The 18271-nt window shown below is 38.6% G+C and overlaps 1 protein-coding gene and 1 pseudogene across 2 annotated transcripts in view; one reads left to right on the top strand and one right to left on the bottom strand.

Annotated features, from left to right (window-relative positions):
- Positions 1-18151, top strand: part of DUSP14 (dual specificity phosphatase 14) — a 27756-nt gene extending 9605 nt beyond the window's left edge. For both annotated transcript variants that reach the window (XM_023522856.1, XM_011379392.2), the window contains exons 2-3: positions 15565-15652; positions 16801-18151. In XM_023522856.1, the coding sequence (XP_023378624.1) occupies positions 16893-17489 (597 nt within the window). In that variant the 5' untranslated portion in view covers positions 15565-15652; positions 16801-16892 and the 3' untranslated portion in view covers positions 17490-18151. The remainder of the gene's footprint in view (positions 1-15564; positions 15653-16800) is intronic.
- On the bottom strand, positions 5185-5303 carry LOC111731291 (annotated as a pseudogene).
- Positions 18152-18271: the final 120 nt, after the last annotated feature.

Below are 18271 nucleotides of genomic sequence, written 5' to 3'. Positions count from 1 at the left end.
CAACATAATTTCAACTAGGGTTGGCAAACTTCTGTAAAGGGCCAGGTAGTATTTTAGGCTTGTGGGCCATACAGTTTCTGTTGCAACTATTTAACTCACCTTCGTAGCATGAAAGCAGCCACAGCTAAAATATAATAAATGAGTGTGGCTGTGTTCCAATAAAACTTTATTGATGAATACTTAAATTTTAATTTCATACAATATTTATGTGCCATGAAATAGTTATACACAGATTTTCACTGCAAGGGAGGTCAGTGCCCTAATCACTATGTCAGGTCAACTGTACTGTTATTCCTTTGATTTCTTTTTTAACCATTTAAAAATATAAAAACCATTCTTAGCTCATGGGCTGTACCAAAAACAGGTGGTGGGCTAAATAGGGCCCATCAGCCATGGTTTGTCAACCCCTGGTTTTCTGAACAAGAGTAGGATGTGGTTCAGAGGCCATTGCATTCTCTTATAGTATGTGAATAATAATTAGTAGTATCATCTTAAAAGAACTATGTATATTGTCTTATTGTATAAGACTATTGTTTCAGAAGATAAAGCCAAGAGAATAACTTCAGGATCCACTGCCTTGTGACTCTTGTTTAGTTCCCTTTGCTACAGGGGCACTCAGACACATCCAGTTGCCCTTAAAATGTTGTAGTCTAGCTGTCCCTCAGCATGGAAAGGGTATGTAGCTTCATCAGGTTCCTTCCATCCAACTAATGCCAAGAGACTCACCCAGTTATCTTATTCTCTTCAGAAATTGTAGATGCCTTTGATGCTGGAAGAAAAATGAGAGATTAATTTATCAGTACTTTATAAATGAAGTTAATTTGGTATAAAGTCACCAAAAATGTGCAGTTGGGCCAGGAGTATGATAAATTCTTGTAGGGAGAAAGTTTAGGCTCACTGCTTCAGTTTTAAGGATTTTGATTCATCCAATGAGGGCAATTTAATCAATTTAATCAATTAATCCAATGAGGCACACTTAAACCTACCTTGGGTTTAATTGCTGATGTGATTTTTTAAAAGTACTCTATCTAGATGTTCTGACCTATATTATAAATCAAAGTTCACTGCTTAACCAAGAATGTGTGATATTTAATTTTTACCACTTACTCCTTGACAATTTTAAAGTATTATTTATATAGGCCGTGGCACAAATTGGTTTTCAGTTATCACCAAACAAGTTTAAATGTGATTGTGGAATTTTGCAAGCATTTTCTTGGTTTAGGTTTATCAAATTTTTCACACCCAAAGACCATCTCATACCACATGAAAGTTTAGGACTTTTTAGGTTAATATTTAGATTTTAGATAAAGCACAATCAGATTGACCTCATGTTCCTTCATTTTTCTTTGAAGTTTTTATTTTCTTCCCCGATGAAATGCACATTTTGGTAACTTTAGATCACTTGATCTTTTGTGGTCAGATTTTTGTATGACTAATCAACAGACAATGTATGGAAAGGGGTTCTGGTCCCAGTGGGGTTACTAATTTTCTGTGTAGAATCTGGAAAAGCCTCTTAACCTCCATTTACTTCTGATTCTTCGTCTGGGAGCCATGACAGCAGAATGATACTGATCTGTGAGAGGCTGAGCATGCTTATGTCGTTTAAACAAAACAGGTGCTTGAGTTTGCTTCAGTAAGCCCAGAGGGACAGACTGAGGCAGATTAATGAGAGTGGTGCTTTTCACACTTTAGTATGTATACTGATCACCTGTGGAATCCAATTCCACAGGGCCCGAGACTCTGCATTTCTCTCAAGCTCCAAGATGACGCTGCTGGGTCTTGGATACACTTTTTGAGTAGTAAGAGGTTATAGAAAAGAGCTTGTGTTCTCGAACTGGAATCTAAAAATAAGGAGGCTCTTGACAGGCAAGAAGGGCAGTATATTTTAGGTGGACTGCCGCAGAAAAACATGACAGTATAATGACAGTCTTTAAGACAGCTCCCCAAGAAACAAACAACTCAGTTTTTCAACACTGTTGACTTTTACTTTGACCCTGTACCTTCTCTGCATTGCTGTGGCACTCACTGTTTGCCCTAGTCATTTGATTCACCTGTTAATCAAGCTGTTGTTATTCAGCTGTTTTATATGAATATCTTGTGTCATCTCTTTATGATAAAATTCAAGCCCACGGTTACGTCTTACATTACCTTTATATCCCCATTCTAGTTACTATTGCTATATAGCACACTTCCAAAACTCAGTGTAAAAATGATCATTTACATTTTGCCGACAGATTCCATTAGTTCAGGAATTTGGACTTAACATAATAGGGGCTTTTCTTTGCCGGGGCCCCTGGTAGGAGATTCAAAGCCTGGGGGTGACTTCAGTGATGGCTGGGAGCCGGAATCATTGAAGTATCTTTACTCATGTATTTAGTCATTGATCCTGGCTATCAGCTAGGACCTCAGCTGGGCTGCTGGCTGGAACACCCATGGAGACTTCTCTACGTGGTAACTCTATTGGGCTTCTTTGGGCTTTCTCACAGCATGGCAGCTGAGTTCCAAGAGCAAGTCTCAAGAGAACAAGGTAGAATAATCTAGCCTCAGAAACATCATTTCTACTCTTTTGGTTGAGTTGTTCATGTTGTTAAGAAGGTCATGTAGAGTGGGAGATATTGTTGTGGCCAAGTGTGGCAAATACATTCTGTCACAGTCCCCGACGACACTTAGAATAGTGTTGAACACATGGCATGAACTCAGTAAATACAGTGTGAATGAATGAAAGTAATTTGTACACCCAGGTGGATGAGGTTGAAATTCAAAAATTCAGTTCCAAATGTGAACAGATTACCCCATGATACCCAAACAAATACATACCTCCACCTTTTATAGTTATTGATAGTCTCTTTTCCCTACTCTATTCATTCTGTTTCTAACATGATAATTTATGAATTTATCGTATGGAACTAAACTTGTTAATGTCTGTGCATCTGTGTCACTATATTGGCATGCTCCCCACCCCCCCACCTCTCTTTCTCATCAGGTGGATTGCCCACGTCTTTCTTTGGGTTATGGTGTATTCTCCATCGAGCAGCTGGCTTGTGTCTGCTAGGCTCAGTTAATGGGCTGGTGGTCCACATAAGGCCATCAGGATGGCCAGCCAGGTCACGGCCACACAGGTAGTTATTCTGCAGCTATGTTTAACACTGGGAGAATATCTGTGGCCAAACCAGAATGCTGACTTTTAGCTTTGTGTGTGTTTATCCTCATCCCATGGCACCATCATTTCAGTTAATTTATACGGTGGGAAAAAGCAAAAACCACCCCTCCTCCAAATGTAAGATGTTGAGGTGTTTTAGCCAAATTACTAAAGCTTTCCAGATGACTGAGAATAATTTGTGAATATTTTATTTCCTTTTATTTTAATATAACTCAACATTTGAATTTTATTCTTAATGTTCGTTAGAAAAAAAATTTTCCCCTTAATGAAAGATTGCCACACTGTGATTTTTATTTTTAAGAATGTATTAACTTTTTTTTCCCAAATGGAACACATTTCTGATTAATTAATGAAAATTAATGAGAAAAGTAGTGTTTATTTTATGGCAATGTAGGCTAAAATGCTTCTGTTTTTAAAAGGGTGACTAAGGTTTTTCTTGTTTTTTTTTTAAGGAACTCAATAAACATTTACTTTAATGGAAGGAGAAAGTGTGGTTAGGTTTTTCAGGTATAAAAAATAACAGTATATGCCTCCAGTATATACTGTGACCCTCTGAAATTCCTAAAGCTAAAAATATTTGTCAGGTCATTTTACAGAGTCATCTCTAGCACCATTGTGGTATTTTTATGCTTATTCAACATGAAGAGGGAAAACAGTAGATAGAATTTCAGTTCTTTCACTGCTGATTCTGGTGGTGTTTTGTCATGATTTTTTAAAAAAGGAAAGTAGCCTCCATGGCACTGAGATGGATGCTCTGAACAGACTGTGACTCTGGCAGCAATTCTGAGTCTGCTCCAGATATGGACGCTGGTGCTAACATGAGGCTGGTGCTCACATCCCAGGAGCTTCCCAATGCAAGGAGTAGCTTGGGTATTATTGAGATTATAGGCCCACTGGGCAAACACTAATTCTGCGTTTTGTTTAGCACTTAGCACTTTGATATTTATTATTCAAAGAGACCAGCATCATCTCTGATGAGATATTGCTTATAACTTATAAAAGTACCTCTCTGGGGTTGGTTTAGGACAGCTCTTTTTCTTTTTCACTTCACCCCAACCCCTACCCCTGGCCAGAAAAGCATTTTTCCCTCCAGGAAGTAAATGCAGCTGCCAGAGCAACTTGGGAGGGCTAAGTTGAATACCATGGACAGCAACGTGGACATTGCTTCTGGTCATTCTCCTCCCAGAGACCAGTGTGCTGCAGTGGGAGTGGTATGTTCACTCAGAGAGCACCTTGCAATCTTTGATCCCTCAAACATGGGTCAACCTTTTACTCTAATAGATACCCTTTCTCTATCTTCCAGTACACATTTACTAAGTTGATTTTGACACACCTGTGATGTAATACCCATATTTTCTTTTATTTTTTATGATCAGAATCTGCTAATCTTAGAACTGAAGCAAATTAAGGCTTACTGTGGAACTACTCCTTGCTAAGGTCCCTTTGCTATCAGGAAGTTTTTCTGGTTCAATTACTTGTGTTCTCCAAGTCGAAGTCATCTCACCCTTTCTGAACCTTGTATTTTCCGATTTGTAAAAGGGGTCAGGACTGTTTATCAGAGGAGCATCTGTAATATCTGTGCCCTCCGAGTGCTTTCTGGCAGAAGTTGTTTTTCTAAACCTTGGACCCAGCTTTGGCATTTAAAGCAGGTTTGTTGGCATGAGACTGACTAGCAGCAGCAGGGAGGGAGCATCATGTCTGTCTCACTTGGATTCTGCCCTGAGGACTCACAATCTGTTTTCTTTCCCCTGCAGCACCAAGTACCCTATCACTGCCCAACAAATGAGTTAACAGAATAAGCTAGGCTTCCGGCTCACCCATTATTTACCCTTGGCCCTTGATGAAGACCTTCCTGCTGAAAAGGCCAGTGAGCCTCGGATCCTCAGGAGGGCAGGTGGCTTCCCAGAATGATTATTTGGGAGACCACAAGACTGAGTCCCTATTAATTAGGCAGTAAGTAGATTACCTGGTTGGAAATTTGATTAGCTTGCTTATTTATTTATCATTTGTTTGTTTGTTTTTAATGCCTACAGCACCCGGTCTTCCTAGGTGGTCTCCCATCCAACTACTAACCAGGCTCAACCCTGCTTAGCTTCCGAGATCAGATGGGATTGGGCTTGTTCAGGGTGGCATGGCCGTAGACCTGATTAGCATCCTTAGATTTTCCACACTGAGGAAGAAGTTCTCACTAGCAGTTTGAAAGCCTAATTTTGTGTTTATTACCATAGCGACTTTGCTTTTTAAATTGTTAGGATTCTGCCAGGGAAAGTCTTGGAATGGTAAGAGACTGTGCTCTGCTGCAGGACAGGATGTTCTCACATAGACGTTCTGCTGATTTCTATCTAACACACATATCCTTATACCTTATTTATGTGACTACTTTCTTGTTCCTGCTCATGATGCGATTGCACCTGTATCATTAGTTATCAGATGTGGGCCCTCGAAGAGGGGTATAACCTTGGGTGAGGTAGCTCCCTTCAGACAAAGGCAGTTTCTGGGAAGGGGTTTGTGCTCTCCCAGCACTAGCATTCTGAGTGCCTCAGCTTGAAGGGAGGAATCTGGGTGGTGCATCACAGCATCCACCTCAGGAGTGGACTCAGTGTGTTCTCTGACCGGCAGCATCAGCATCACCTGGGAAATGGCGGTTATCGAGTCCCGCTCTAGAACTACTGAATCAGAAACTCTGCAGTTGGGGTTCAGCAGTCTATTTTGACAAACCCTCCAGGTGATTCTGATTTTGCACACAAATTTGAGAACACATTATAAAACTATAACTTTTTCAATTTTTTATTGAGGTATAATGTACAGCGTATTAGTTTAATGTGTACATAATGATTTGATATTTGTATATATTGCAGAATGGTCACCAAGATAAATCTAGTTAATATCTGTGAACTTATAGTTAAAATTTTTTCCTTGTGATGAGAACTTTTAAGATTTACTTAGAAACTTTCAAATATGCAATACAGTAATAACTGTAGTTATTACTGTACATTACATCTCCATGATGTATTTATAACTGCAAGTTTGTATCTTTTAATCTCCTTTACTCATTTAGCCCCCCTCCTCTGGCAACCACTCATCTGTTCTCTGTATCTATGAGCTTTTTTCCGCTCAGATTTCACATATAACTGATACCAAGCAGTATTTGTATTTCTCTAACTTATTTCACTTAGTGTAATGCCCTCAAAGATCCATCCATGTTGTCGCAACTGGCAAGATTTCTTTTTTATGGCTGAATAATATTCCATTGTTTATATATACTATATTTTCTTTATCCATCATCTATCCGTTGATGGACACTTAGGTTGTTTCCATATCGGGGCTATTGTAAACAATGCTGCAATGAACATGGGATGCATATATCTTTTTATGTTAGTGTTTTCACTTTCTTTGGCTAAATACCCAGAAGTGAAATTGCTGGATCATGCGGTAATTCTATTTTTAATTTTTTAAGGAACCTTCGTGCTGTTTTCCATAGTGGCTGCACCAGTTTACACTCCCACCAACAATTACACAAGGACTCCCTTTCCTCCATATCCTCACCATCTGTTAATATTCTAACAGATGTGAGGTGATATCTCATTGTGGTTTTGATTTTCATCCCTCTGATGATTAGTGATGTTTTGAGCATCTTTTCATGTACCTGTTGACCTTCTGTATGTCTTATTTGGTAAATGTCTGTTTAGATCCTCTGCCCATTTTTAAATCAGATTTTTTTTCCCCCTTTTGAGTTGTATGAGTTCTTTATATATTTTGGATATTAACTCCTTATGAGATATATATGATTTGCCAGTATTTTCTTCCATTCTGTAGGTTGCCTTCCATTTTGTTGATGGTTCCCTTTGCTGTGTAGAAGCATTTTAGTTAGATATAGTTCCACTCAGTTTTATTTTTGCATTTATTGCTTTTGCTTTTGTTGTCAAATCCAAAGAATTATCAAGACATATGGCCAAGGAATATACATCTTATGTTTTTTTTCTAGGAGTCTGTGGTTTCAGTCTTAACATTCAAATCTATAACCCGTTTTGAGTTAATGCTTTTGTATGGTGTAAAATAAAAGTCTAGTTTCTTTTGCATGTGGCTGTCCAGTTTTCCCAGCACCATTTATTGAAGAGACTGTTTGCCACTGTATATTCTTGGATCCTTTGTTGTAAATTAATTAGCCATTTATGTGTGGATTTGTTTCTGGATTCTCTATTCTGTTACATTGATCTATGTTTGTCTTATTATATCAATACCAAACTTTTTGATTACTGTAGGTCTGTAATATAATTTGAAATCAAGGAAGATGATGCCTCCAGCTTTGTTCTTCTTTCTCAAGATTACTTTGGTTATTTAGGATCTTTTGTGTTTCCGTGCAAATTTAAGGATTCTATTTTTGTGAAAGATGCCACTGGAATTTTGATAAGAGACTGCATTGAATCTGTCGAATTTTAAAAAACAATATTAATTCTTCTAATCTGTGACCACAGGATATCTTTCCATTTATTTGTGTCATCTTCATTTTCTTTCATCAGTGTCTTATAGTTTTTAGTGTACACATCTTTCATGGTTAAATTTATTCCTAAGTATTTTATTTTTTGATGTAATTGTAAATGGGATTGTCTTAATTTCTTTCTGATAGTTTGTTATTAGTGTTTAGAAATGCAACAGATTTTTGTATATTGATTTTATATTCTGCAACTTTACTAAATTAATTTATTCTAACAGTTTTTTTTTTTGGTGAAGTCTTTAGGATTTTCTATATATAATATGTCAGCTGCAAAAACTGACAGTTTACTTCTTTTCCAATTTGGATGACTTTTATTTCTTTTTCTTACCCAATTGCTGTGGTTAGGACTTCTAATACTACGTTGATTAAGAGTGGTGAAAGTGAACATCCTTGTCTTGTTCCAAATCTCAGAGGAAAAGCTTCCAGCTTTTCACCTTTGAATATGTTCTTAGCTGGGGATTTGTCATATATGGCTTTTCTTATGTTGAGTTCCCTCTGTATCCACTTTTGTTGAGTTTTACCATAAATGGATGTTGAATTTTGTCAAATGCTTTTTTGCATCTATCGAGGTGATCTTACAATTTTTATATTTCATTTTGTTAATGTGGTTTATCACGTTGATTTGCAGATGTTGAACCATCCTTGGACTAAATCCCATTTGATCATGACATATGAACCTTTTAATGTATTGTTAAATTGGGTTTGCTAATATTTTGTTGAGGAATTTTGCATTATTTTGCATGATGTAATTTTTTTACTCGTGGTGTCCTTGTCTGGTTTTGGTATCAACATAATGCTGGCCTTGTAAAATGAGTTTGGTTGTATTTCATCTTCTGTGTTTTGGCAGAGTTTGAAAAGGACTGTTATTAATTCTTTAAATGTTTGGTAGAATTCACAAGTGAAGCTGTCTAGACCTGGACTTTTGTTGGTTGGGATGTTGTTAATTACTGATTCAATATCCTTGCTAGTTATTGGTATGTTTAGATTCTCTTATTTATGATTCAGTTTGATAGGTTGAATGGTCCTAAGAATTTATTTTTTCTAGGGTGTCAAATTTGTTTTTGTAAAATTGTTCAGAGTAGTCTCTTACAATCCTTTGTATTTCTGTGGTATTATTTCATTTCTGATTTTTTTTTTGAGTCCTTTTTATTTCTTAGCGAGTCTAAAAGTTTTTCAATTTTCAGAGAACCAACTTTTAGCCTCATTGGTCTTTTCTACTCTCTTTTTAGCCTCTATTTCATTTATTCTGCTCTGACCTTCATTTTCTTCCTTCTACTAACTTTGGACTTTGTTCTTCTTTAGTTCTTTGAGTTGTAAAGTTAGGTAGTTTATTTTGTCTAAGTGTAGCCACTCCAGCTTTCTTTTGGTTGCTGTTTGTATGGAATACCTTTTTCTATCTCTTCACTTTGTCTGCATATGTCCTTACGTATGAAGTCTCTTGTACATAGCATATAAATGAACCTTTTTTTTAAAAAAAGTGTTTAGCCACTGTGTCCTTTGATTGGATAATTTAGGCCATTTACATTTATTGGTGATTATTGATAAGCATGTACTTATTGCCATTTTGTTCATTGTTTTCTGGCTGTTTTGTAGTTCTGCTTTTCCTTTTCTTGGTCTCTTACTTTGTGATTTGATGATTTTTTTGTGGTATATTTAGATTCCTTTATCTTTTGTGTATCTACTGTAGGTTTGTGATTACTGTGAAGCTTACATATAACAACTTACAACAGTCTTTTTTAAGTTGATAATTTAAATTTGAACACATTCTCAAGTTCTGCAATTTCACCCCCTCACTGTTTACATCTTTTTATCTTTTACATCCCTTAACTAATTGTGGCAGTTAGAGTTGTTTTTACTACTTTTGTTGTTTAACCTTCATACTAGCTTTATAATTGGTGAATCCACCACCTTTACATTATTCTAAATTTTAGTATATTTACCTTTACCAGTGAGTTTTATACTTTCATATATTTTCCTCTTTCTCCTTTCCAGCTTAAATACATCCCTTTAACATTTCCTGTAAGGCTGGTGGTGAAGTCTTGTAACTTTTACTTGTCTGGAAAACTTTATCTCTCCTTTGATTCTCAATGACAACTTTGCTGGGCGTTCTTGAAGTTTTTTCTTTCAGCATGTTGAATATATCACACCACTGCTTTCTGCTCTGCAAAATTTCTGTTGAAAAATTTGCTTAGTGGGTTCTCTTGTTTTTCTCTTGCTGCTTTTAAGATTTTCCTTATTTTTTAACTTTTAACAATTTAATTATAATGAGCCTTGGTGTAGGTCTTTTTGGGTTCATCTTATTTGGAATTATCTGGGCTTCTTGGATTAGGATGTCTGTTTCTTTCCCCAGGTTAAGGAAGTTTTCAGCCATTAGTTCTTCAAATAGGTTTTTCTGCTCCTTTTGGGACTCCTATAATGCGATTGTTGTTCTTCTTGATGTTGTCCCACAAGCTGCGCGTGCGTGTGTGCGTGTGTGTGTGTGTTGCATTATTTTTGCTGCTCTATTGTTTCAGTTCCCCTGCCCTGGCTTAAAGTTCACTGATCCTTTCTTCTGTTTCACTTAGTCTGTTGTTGAACACCTCTCATGTATTCTTTAGCTTTGTGACTTCTATTTGGTACTTTCTTATACTTTCTTAGTCCATTTGTCTCCTGAGTTCAGTGAACATCTTTATGATCATTATTTTGTACTATTTTTCAGGTAAATCACTTATATTTTATTAAAGATTTTAACCAAAGTTTTATCTTATTTTTTCTATTGGATCATATTCCCTTTTTAAAATTCATTTTCATTGACTGTGTTGGTTTATGTGTATTAGAACAGCCACCTCTCCCAGTCTTGAAGGAGTGGCTTTGCATAGGAGATGACCCTTACCATTCAACTGTACTCTAGTCTTGGTTTTCTCTCAAACTTTTGTGATTGTCCAAGCAGTGTATTTTACTTTTAGTGGCTCCTGGTAGTTGTGGGTCTGCCGATACCTGTCAGTATTCTAAAGGGGAAGATCTCAGCAGCTTTTAAAGTATACAGATATATCTGGCCAAGAAGGCAGAATAGGCAAATGCTGTACTCAACTCCTCCCATGACCACATCAAAAATATAACTAAATTATAAAACAACCATCATTGAGAACCACCTAAAGACTAGCTGAACAGAAGTCCTGTAACTAAGGATATGAAGAAGCCAAAACGAGACTGGTAGGAAGGGTAGAGACACAGAACGGGTAGGTCCTACACCCACATGTGACAAATAAGAACTGGGAGGGATATCTTGGCTGCAGAGGTCTTCTCTGAGGAACAAGGGGTCTCAGGCCTACACCTGGTTCCTTAGCCTGGGGCCCCAGTGCCAAGAAGAGTCCCCATAACATCTGGCTGTAAAAACCAGTGGGAATTGCATGCAAGTGAGATGGAGTCCAGGCATTCCTCTTGAGGGGCCACACACAGACTCATTTGCTCTGGGCTCCAGAGCAGGAGCAGCAGCTTGAAGAGCACCAGGACATATTAAGAGAAACTGAACTGACTGGCATTCAGGGTGAGGGCTACAGGGGCAGGGGTTGGGGTGGTTTTCTCTAGGGATAGAAGAGCTGGCAGGCACCATTGCTTTCTTGAGTCCTCCTCACACCTAGCCAGCAAGCACAGGTGTGTGTCAAATGTGAGTCTCCATTAACCTGGCTAACACTGTTTGCCTTGGTGATTCCCTGAAACCCTGCCCAACGCAACTCACATACCTGACCTGAGCTATTTCCAGCAGTTTCTCCACACAAGTGGCCTACTTTGGCTTGTGCTGTGGACTTTCCTAAAATCTCTCAGGTCCACAAACCCCAAACAAATACCGTCTGGCCTTGGCATGCCCTATACCTCTTGCTAAGTGGCCTCAAGCCCAGCACAAATGGTGACCAGTCTCAACTTCCATTGTAACTCTCATCAGGTAAGCTCCAAGCCTGGTATAAGCTGTGGCCAGTGTTAGTATCGAACATAGCTTCAACTAAGTGGCCACAAACCCTGCACAAGGGGCAGCTGACTTCAGTTCACATTGTGGTGCCTACCAAAGAGTCCCAAGTCTGGCACTACTGGCAGTTGGCCTCAGTTTGCAGCATAGCTTCTCTAAAGCACCTCCAAGTCCAGCACAAGTGGCAACCAACCATAGATCCCTTTGTAGCTCCCACCAGACAGCCCCAGGCTGGGTACAAATGGCATCTGACCTTGGCTTGCACCAGAACCCCTCACGAGAGCCTCCAGAACCAGCACACTTAGTGGCTGGTTACGCACTACACCAGAGCACCACCCAAACAGCTCCACAAATGACATACCTGAAGGGTGGACTCACCTGGCACCAGAGCCCTGCTAAAGCAACTCCTGCTCCATGAGGTCAGCACACCACACAACAGCACAACAGCTTGTCTACTGTAGTTATAGCCAGCCCTTACAGCCAGTCAGCCTGAAGGTCAGTTCCATCCATTGATATGCCAACAGCAGTCGATGCTCGACTACAACAGGAGGGCACAAACAACGCACACAAGAGGTACTTTTAGAGCTCCCGGCTCAGGTGACTAGGGAAATGTAGCAGATCTACCTACAATATAGAAGCAAATACAGGGAGTTGGCCAAAATGAGGAGACAAACATGTCCCAAATGAAAGAACAGGACAGAATTCCAGAGAAAGAACTAAACAAAATGGAGACGAGCAGTCTACCAGATACAGAGTTCAAAACATGGGTTATAAGGACACTCACTGAACTTAGGAGAGGTTGGATGACCTCAGTGAGGACTATAACAGAGAGACTGAAACCATAAAATACCAGTTAGAAATGAAGATTACAACAACTGAAATGAGAATACACTGGAAGGAATCAACAGATTGGATGAAGCAGAGGATCAGATCAGCAATTTAGAAGACAAGGTAGCAGAAAACACCCAATTGGAAGAAGTAAAGGAAAAAAACCTAAAAAAATGAGGATTGTTTTAAGGGACATCAGGTGTGTATGTCATAGGGGTGCCAGAAGAGAGAGCATGGGTTGAAAACCTATTTAGGAAAATAAGGACTAAAAACTACCCTAACCTGGCAAAGGAAATTAGACATACAAGTCCAGGAAGCACAGAGAGCCCTAAACAAGATGAATGGCAAGAGGCCCACACCAAGACACACTGTAATTAAAATGCCAAATTTTAAAGATAAATAGAGAATCTTAAAAGCAGCAAGAGAAAAGCAGTTAGTTACATTTAGTGGAGTTCCCAACAGACTATCAGCTGACTTTTCAACAGGAACTTTGCAGGCCAGAAGGGACTGGCATGAAATATTCAAAGTGATGAAAAGCAGAGACCTACAACCAAGATTACTCTACCCAGCAATGCTATCATTTAGAACCAAAGGAGAAAGAGTTTCCCAGACAAGAAAAATCTAAAGGAGTTCACCCCTAAACCGATATTACAAGAAATGTTAAAGGGACTCCAACTAGAAAAGATAAAAATATGAATAAGAAAATACAGGAAAAAAATTTTTACTGACAAAGGCAAATACTTAGTAAAAGCAATAGATCAACCAACTATAAAGCTAGTACAGAGGTTAAAAGGCCAGAGTAGGAAGATCATGTGCAATTACAACAATAAATTAAGGGATGCACACAAGTAAAAAATAATGACAAAAGCCACATGTGGAAGGGGCAAGTAATGGTTGTAGAATGTGTTTGAATTTAAGTGACCATCAACTTAAAATAGACTGCTATAAACATAGCTTGGTATATATGAAGCACACAGTACCCACAGAGCAAAAATCTATAAGAGTACAAAAAAGGAATCCAAACATGACACTATAGAAAGCCATCAACATTCAAAAGATCAAGAGAATAAGAAAGGAACTAAAAAGGATTCAGAAATCAATCCATAAAATGGCAACAACTACATTAATCTGTCAATAATTACTTTAAATGTAAATGCTCCAATCTAAAGACATAGGGTGGCTGAATGGATAAGAAAACAAGACCCAAACATATGCCGCCTAGGTGACACTCAGTTCAGACTGAAAGACAGTGTGAAAGTGATGTAAAAGATGTTTTGTGCAAATGGAAATGAAAAAAAAACTGGGGTAGCGATACTTAGATCAGACGCAATAAACTTTAAAATAAAGTCTGTAACAGTAGACAAAAAGGGCATTTCATAATGTTTAAGGGATCAATCCAACAAGAGGTTATAATTCTTGTAAACATCTATGCACCCAACGCAGGAACACCTAAATATGTAAATATTGACGAACATAAAGGGAGAGATTGACAGTAACAGTCATAATAGGGAACTTTAACATCTCATTCACATCAGTGGATAGATCTTCCAGACAGAAAATCAACAGGGAAACAGTGGTCTTAAATGACACATTAGACCAGATGAGCTTACTTGATATTTTTAAGACATTTAACCAAAAAGCAGAATACACATTCTTTTCCAGTATACATGGAACATTTCCCAGGACACACCACATGTTAAGCCACAAAACAAGTTTCAATAAATTTAAGATTGGAATCATATCCAGCATCTTCTCCAATCACAGTCGTATGAAATTAGAAATCAATTGCAGGAAGAAAACAAAAACAAACACATGGAGGCTAAATAACATGGTATTAAACAATGAATGGGTTAACAAGATTAAGGAAGAAATCAAAAGATACCTCAAAACAACTGAAAATGAAAACACAACAACCCCAACACAGCCAAAAGCAGCTCTAAGAAACTGATAGCAATACAGGCCTACCTCAAGAAACAAGAAAAATCTCAATCTTATATCTAAATGACAAAAAGAACAAAGCCCAAAGTGAGTAAAAGGAAGGCAATAATAAAGATCAGTGGAAATAAATGAAATAGAGTAAAAAATAGAAAAGCTCAGTGAAACCCAGAGCTGGTTCTTTGAAAAGATAAAATTGATAAACCTTTTAGCCAGACTCATCAAGAAAAAAAGGGGCCAAATAAAATCAGAAATGAAAGACGTAACAACCAACACCAGAGAAATTTAAAGGATTATCAGGAAATACTACCAATAATTATAAGCCAACAAATTGGATAATCTGGAAGAAATGGATAAATACTAACGAAATCAAATTAATAATAAAAAAACTCCCAACAAACAAAAGTCCTGGACCAGATGGCAATTTTGGGGAGTGATGAATATGTTTGTTATTTTGAGATCATGGTGTATCGAGTGTGTACATGTCAAAACTCATCAAGTTTTATACTTGATCAAGCTGTACCAGTTATGCCTCAAGAGAGCTATAAAAATAATGTGATGGTTACCTGGGAAAAGAGGAGGGACAGATGGAGGAACACATTTTTAATGATGCTCATTAGTGCTCATCATATTGTTACATAAATGAGTAAGAGGGCCAACATGGAAGAGAAAACAAAACGAAATTTCAAATTGCTCTCCTCAACATCACCTCCTGTAGTTGGCATTCATGGCTGCAGCCACATCTACAGCATTGCTCTTCATGAAGCTGTCTTCCAGCACCTGGCTTAGCTGTTGTACCCACTCTGGTGTCTAGCACACTGCACAGTCTCCCACACTGCTGGGGTGACTGAGGGCACAAGGAAGAGACGTGTAGATTGTTTTGCATCTCTTGCTGGCCCAGTGAGCATTGCCTTACATTCATTGATATGTATGTTGTGAGCTCTGAACCTCCTTTCAAAAATTTGTCTTCATCATAGCCAAAACTGTACTTAACATGTGTCACACTGTGGGTTATGTGTCATTAATGAAAAGCTGAGACTTAGGTTGCTGTTTCTTACTGGTATTCTTTAATTGCACATCTAGATATATTTAGCATGCTTTCCATTTCCTAGATTTATTCTGGTCAAATAGTAGTAAAAACTCCGGAGGAATTATTTTTAACTTCCTGACTGGCCACATTCTTGCCTCTTTGTCTTTCTGTAGATCTGATTTCTATCTACTTGATCAGACTCTTAACGTAGGACTGCCTGGATCCAGACCCAGCACTCCAGGGTAATCAGATTCCTCACAAGTGAGTAGCCCTAGCACCACTTCTGTCTGTGGAACCAGGGATATTCTCATCTGACTGAAATCAGTTTGAGCATCCCTCCGGTACCCTGGGTGGGGATAAGCAAACATCCGGTGGGCACAGACTACAAAGCGGTAAGAATTTGCAGTGAGAGGAATTGATGTGTCTAAAATCTCAGGAAACCAGTAATTTCCTTTTCTGTTATTACTAATGTGTGCTATATATGTTATAATACTGAATGTCTTTTATAGTAAACACTGTACTAATGAGAGAATATGGATCTGTAAATATTAAACTAATTTTAATTCCAACACACATCTGAAGGCAGTGGGATTCATCTTGGAGCTTAGAATTGGCTGAGGAAGGTGAAGTTATCATTTAACCAAACTCAGGGCCAGGTCAGCTTATTAACTTAGATGAATGAATATTTGAAACCATGGCCTTCAAAGTGCCTGGGATTATTTCCATGGAAATGCCACAGCATAAGTTACCCAAAGCTAGTTGGATTTCTGAAGTGTTCAGATGTCACAAATATGATAGGAGTAACTGTTTTGTTTTTTTGTTTTTTTAATAATTAAGGGCTAAGGTGACCATATGTCCTGGTTTTCCTATAACTGATCCAGTTCAGTATCTTTAGTCCATAAAAGCAGTTCATTGAACATATTACCTAATGCATTATCATTTTATACCTTTGTAAGACCTCTGTTTGGAATTAGACGTGGAGGTAGGTAATGGTGTATTGTAGGAACATGGCTATAGGAAGATCAGAATTTCTGATTTCTTCCTAATTACCAAGGAACATCACTCCCTTTAATAAGAGCAAGACCCTGCAAGATTGTTGTTCAGAAACCAGTTGGGCATGTTTTTGTCTTTCACATTTCCTAAAATAGGATGACTTATTTCCATTTAGTACCCTCCCCCGCCTTAAACCATCACCAGAGAGCTTTTACATTGATTTTACACACTGGTGTCTTAGGGTACTTTTCCTGTTAATCGGTAGAAAGTGATTTGTCTACATCCTTGGAAGCGCACACTCTTATTACAGAAAATCACCATTTCTAATCCTTTCACTTTCCCATTCCCCAGGCACTGCAGAAGGCTATGATGAATCAATAGCATTTAAAATACTGACAGATACCTGTATTTTGCAGGAAGGAGATTCTAATTTCGGATTCCTTGGTGGAGAAAAACAAAACACTCTGGTCTTGCTTCCAATGATGCAAGTGTGATTGTTGGCGTCTTCATGAGCTCCAGAGGTCACAGCACGCTACCACGGACTCTCATGGCCCCTCGGATGATTTCTGAGGGAGATATAGGAGGCATTGCTCAAATCACCTCCTCTCTCTTCCTGGGCAGAGGCAGTGTGGCCTCCAACCGGCACCTCCTCCAGGCTCGTGGCATCACCTGCATCGTTAATGCTACCATTGAGATCCCCAATTTCAACTGGCCCCAATTTGAATATGTTAAAGTGCCTCTGGCTGACATGCCTCATGCCCCCATTGGACTATACTTTGACACAGTGGCTGACAAGATCCACAGTGTGAGCAGGAAGCATGGGGCCACCTTGGTGCACTGTGCTGCAGGGGTGAGCCGCTCGGCCACTCTCTGTATTGCTTACCTGATGAAATTCCACAGTGTGTGCCTGCTGGAGGCGTACAACTGGGTGAAAGCCCGGAGGCCTGTCATCAGGCCCAATGTAGGCTTCTGGAGGCAGCTGATAGACTACGAGCGCCAGCTTTTTGGGAAGTCGACAGTTAAAATGGTACAGACACCTTATGGCATAGTTCCAGACGTTTATGAGAAAGAGTCCCGACACCTGATGCCTTACTGGGGGATTTAATGCCGCCAAAGCCTGCATCAGCAGCCCCTTGAGCAGTACCAGCATCTGCTACACACCGTCTGTTCCCTTCTTCACTTTTCTTTTCACATGGTTGACTTTTGGTTCTCCCTGAAGTGTTTTTTACACTGGGTATTCAAGTTTATTTTGAGAGGGAGGGAGGGGAGGAACATAAGGGGAATGCATACATTGCTAGTAACATTTTTAACACTAACATTTTGGAATAGTGTTTATGAAAATCTTTAACTGGCTTTTAATCATTTTTAATAATTTGAACAGTTTAATAAAACTGTTTGGTTTTGCTCTATTCTGAATTCCATGCCTTTTGGCATCATGACAGGTGCAGGAGGAGCTCAGTGCAAAAATCACTTTGGGCCCTGATTAACCCTTTAGAGACAAGCTTTGCCTACGGCTGCTGACCACACAAGTGCTTAGGGAAGATTGATACCAGCTTCAGTCTCTACTGGATTAGCCCCACTCTTTCCTTTCCCTTCTATTATTTAGTAACTTTGTAAGTTAAAAAAAAAATCCTTTATTATTGAGCTGTTAATTATAATAAAATCTGCTGCAAACATCCTCTTGGAATCAATGTGCCCCAGGACTATATTAGCATTATTTTTAATAAACCTATCTGCTTACCACATTATAATTTTTACTAAGAAGAATTTCAGTGTGTGTGTGTGTCTATGTGTTGATGGAAGGAAGATACTCTCCAATACTTGCGTTAAAATATGGCTGCTGTGGACAGTAATGAACGTTACTTAAAATAGACATCCCAGCTGAAT

The sequence above is a fragment of the Pteropus vampyrus genome, unplaced genomic scaffold (genome assembly GCF_000151845.1).
Source record: "Pteropus vampyrus isolate Shadow unplaced genomic scaffold, Pvam_2.0 Scaffold358, whole genome shotgun sequence".
Lineage (NCBI taxonomy): Eukaryota > Metazoa > Chordata > Mammalia > Chiroptera > Pteropodidae > Pteropus > Pteropus vampyrus.
Note: the sequence above shows the minus strand (reverse complement) of the source record. Positions and strands in the feature narration are given on the sequence as shown.